Here is a 3,861-nt window from a genome sequence, read left to right as displayed (position 1 = left end):
TTGGCGATATGTACTCATCATCGATTTCAACCAATTTGAGCCCTATTTTCGGCAAATTCTATTGTCCCAGTTGACCATGCTCATAGCTATTTTGCTAGTATTCCTTATATTCTATCAACTGAGTACAAGAAACTGTCCAATTAGCTATTTCAGCTACCCAATAGTGATTACAAACACTAACTGCAGTATTTTCTTTACCTTGTACCTCAAAAAATTTAGTACTAATTACTCACCAGTGAACTGCATTTCCCACTCCCTGACTGAATCCATTTGCTCTGAGGATAGGTCACCCAGATCATCATACTCCTCTTTAACATCACTCACACTGAAAGTTGCTAGTGCTCGAGTAGCATCATGTCCAGCAAAAGCAGCGTAAGGTCCTCCTGCAACATAAAAATAAAGATCAATCACTTGTCATTTACCCTCATCACTGACATGTACTGTATAGCAAGACTGTCTATGGTCTAATTTATCTGCAATCACTCTTGCTATTTTATTGGGCATTTTTTTTTTTTTACTTCATGTAATGATTTCACACTACAGTCATCAAATACATATGGATATCCTGCAAACCTGGTCCATAGAAGTTTTTGCCTCGTGTAACATCAAAGATCTTGCCATTTACCGCCATACATACTCGTCCGTGCTCTCCAGTTCCATCGTACTGTTTTAGCTGCTCAAGGGTCAAGTCCTGGCGCTTCATTTTAGGCATTGGAGGTTCCACTGATACAGAAGCTGAAAACAAGATTACAAAAACAAAAAACATAAAAATCATTTAAAAGTTAATCTGAATAAGCAATGCACTACTGTACAATATTGGCTTTAAAATTACAAACTATGCATCATACAAAGAATTGTAAACTAACTCATGCGTATATGCCAAATACTGTATGAATTTTAATGAAAATACTACAAATGTAATTATAGTGCTTAAGGTACTGTATTTATAGTGTAGAATGATTCACTTTTTGTGAAAACTTGTTACCAATTAGACTTTAAATCATGCCCAAATGACATGCTTAATACAGTATATCTTATTGGCCACATCAAGACAAATATTACAAGGAAATTTCAGAGATGGTTACCTTAGCCTTAACAAAAAGCATCTAACAGTACTAAGAAATATTCTACACAACTTTACTTTATTGGCATAAAATCTATAGACTGGTTTATATCTTAAATAAGAAAGGTAGACAATAGCATAAACCTTTATATATTTTATGACGATACTTATCAAGTACTTATATCAAACTCCACTGTGGATGAAAGTGTCTTTGAATTACTAAACATAAAACATTAAAACTGACTCTGAACCTTTGTGATAACATGCAGAGTGAAGTATTTTTTAATATACCATTTTTATTCATGTAGAATAAAATGACAATAAAAAGGCTAGAACAATACATAAATAAGCCACTCTTGAGGGACATGCTCTAGTCTCCTAGACGAGAGTTGTGTACATGGCATGTGTTAAGGACAAATTATTACTATATGCTGATAATGTTATAAAGGATATAGCTGAAAATTATCTGAACTAGTCATGTAGGCAACGATTGGTAGACAACAATATCATATTCATTGGGATGAACTAAACCCATAGGGGGTCACACAGTGCCTAGGGAATGGAAGGTTAGCCTGTTTGATTCAAAGAGGGGTAGAACAGCCTCAATTCGTTGGATCAAGAACTTTTACCGGCATAATAGCACCTCCCTTGAAAGGATTAACAACTCTACAAAGCCAAGTAACACAAGTGAATTTATCAGCACCACTGCATTATTATTATTATTATTATTGGGAAGAGCTATAGCTGACATCAATGACATACTAAAGAAAATCCCTTGTCAAGCAGAGCATTTCCATCAACGTACGTTAATTCTGTCCCCAGGATGCGACCCATACCAGTTGACTAACACCCAGGTACCTATTTACTGCTAGGTGCACATGGACAGCAGGTGTCTTAAGCAAACATGTCCCAATGTTTTCACCCGTACAGAGGATCAAACCATGGACCCCAGTGTGTCAGCCAAGTGTGCCACCAACCCACCTACGAGAGTACATGTTGAAAGCCCATAGTTATGCAGAGCATTTTAGGAAAGCTTAAAACTGAGTTGAGATACCTGCACATACTCAAATTCAGATACTGTAATTATATGACATGACAGATGTGATAAGATAAAACGTTAAAAGAAAAATGACAATTTTTTGGGGGGGATTAGTAACCCAGGAGGGATTAGTAACCCAGGAGAACCCATCAAAGCCAATCAGTGTAGCTGATTCCTTTTGAGTTCTTTGATTCTCATCCCCAAGATGCAACCCACAACAGTCCAGTGATACAGGACCTGTTACACACAGGTGCAATGCCATACTTGGGTTTCTTTACTGTGAAAATGGAGGCTGAGGATACCTGGAGTATACCTGGAGATGGTTTCGGGGATCAACGCCCCCGCAGCCAGGTCTGTGACCAGGGACTGATTACCTCAAAACTCCTGATCTTCAACTATTCTTTTCCGTATTGGACTGAGGAACCCAATGGATGGCCAAACGTTTTTGCAGTAAGGAAATCCAAGTATTTCACACATTTCTAATTCATCATCCTGTCGGTTCTCTGAAAACATTTATCTAGGGTATAAGTATTAAATATTTCATACGATGGTTCCACATCTGTCCAGATATGTGACGGACGGAGGTGGTGGCACACCCAGATTTCTGAAGCAATTAAATCGGGCATCCCTAAATACATATACCATGGGGTTCCTTGGCTATGACATTAGGCCCACAACCAGAGATATTTACATAAGAGTAAATGTGACAGAGAGGCGACCCTCAATACCTGCAGACATTTTTCTCCCCTCACCGCTTACCTGCACCACTACCATCAGAAGGCCGGAAGATTTTATAGATGAGCACGACACATACTGCCAGTAGGACTATGTTAATGGGAGAAGTGAATATTTCGGTGAGGAGGGAGGAGAGGAGAGAGTCGTCACTGGGAGGGACGGCATCCTGAGCCTCTTCCGCCATGATGGTTGTGTGACTGGTGTCAGGGTGCCTCACACTCACACCTCCTCCACACTTACTACACGCTACTCCACACTACTCAGGACTCACACCCCACACCTATCTTATCTCTTATATATACTCAGAGATAAGTTTATTCTGCATTTTGTAACTTTTAATATCTTGAATCTTTATGTTTAAATGGATTGTGACTTTTATCTTTTCATTTAGTTATTAATTTATGAAGTTAACTATGTTGTCTGTCGCGTCAACATATTTTTTACGCATCAAAATTAGTATGGCAAAATTATTAAAAATATCTGACTTTGCTATTATGCGTTAAAATACTGCTACTTTGTCAAGTTAAAAAAATATATTTTTTTTCCTCTAGATTTTAAGATTAAGAATACCATATGTAGATGTATAACGTTTTGAAACACATTTACGAACTGTTTTACATTAAGAAATCAATTTAGCGTTTAAAGAAATTATTCTTTAGTTTCATCCGAACACCTAAACTATTGGTGAGAAGTGTGATGTGTCAAAGTTCTGTAATGTTGTGAAGCAGCGTCAGCTTTAAACTTTCGAATGTTAACTAAAACTTTCTTTAGATGTCCACCAAGTGCACCAAGTATTTCGGTCCTAAAAACGAATTTTACTAATGAAAGCATAAAATACAAGAACTTTTTCCCACAAGAGCGGACTGGAGCACTGGTCAAGGCATATGATGGTAATGAATTCCCCCCGTGAGAGTATATGAATGCTGGCATTTAAATATGGTTCCCGCTGTGGCGCTGACCTTGAACGATGTATCTCTCCCCCTCACAACTTTGTGGGGTGAGGGAGCTCAGCAGAACACAGCAA

General features: G+C 38.0%; 1 protein-coding gene across 1 annotated transcript; it reads right to left on the bottom strand.

Annotated features, from left to right (window-relative positions):
- Positions 1-208: 208 nt before the first annotated feature.
- LOC128705646 (membrane-associated progesterone receptor component 1) lies at positions 209-3,110 on the bottom strand. The gene is made up of 3 exons (XM_070097427.1): positions 2,862-3,110; positions 574-735; positions 209-383 (listed from the first exon to the last, which is right to left on the bottom strand). The coding sequence occupies exons 1-3, from the start codon at positions 3,019-3,021 to the stop codon at positions 226-228; spliced, it is 480 nt and encodes a 159-aa protein (XP_069953528.1). The 5' UTR covers positions 3,022-3,110; the 3' UTR covers positions 209-225.
- Positions 3,111-3,861: the final 751 nt, after the last annotated feature.

Source organism: Cherax quadricarinatus, chromosome 57, assembly GCF_038502225.1.
Source record: "Cherax quadricarinatus isolate ZL_2023a chromosome 57, ASM3850222v1, whole genome shotgun sequence".
NCBI classification, from domain to species: domain Eukaryota; kingdom Metazoa; phylum Arthropoda; class Malacostraca; order Decapoda; family Parastacidae; genus Cherax; species Cherax quadricarinatus.
This window is presented reverse-complemented; position numbering and strand designations above follow the sequence as displayed.

What these genes read in the sequence shown, in the direction of transcription:
- LOC128705646 (XM_070097427.1), bottom strand. Translation starts at nt 3,021, where the DNA reads ATGGCGGAAGAGGCTCAGGATGCCGTCCCTCCCAGTGACGACTCTCTC. An exon ending in TTCTGATGGTAGTGGTGCAG is followed by an intron (nt 736 to 2,861) that starts GTAAGCGGTGAG and finishes TCTTGTTTTCAG; the next exon opens with CTTCTGTATCAGTGGAACCT. An exon ending in CAAAAACTTCTATGGACCAG is followed by an intron (nt 384 to 573) that starts GTTTGCAGGATA and finishes TTTATGTTGCAG; the next exon opens with GAGGACCTTACGCTGCTTTT.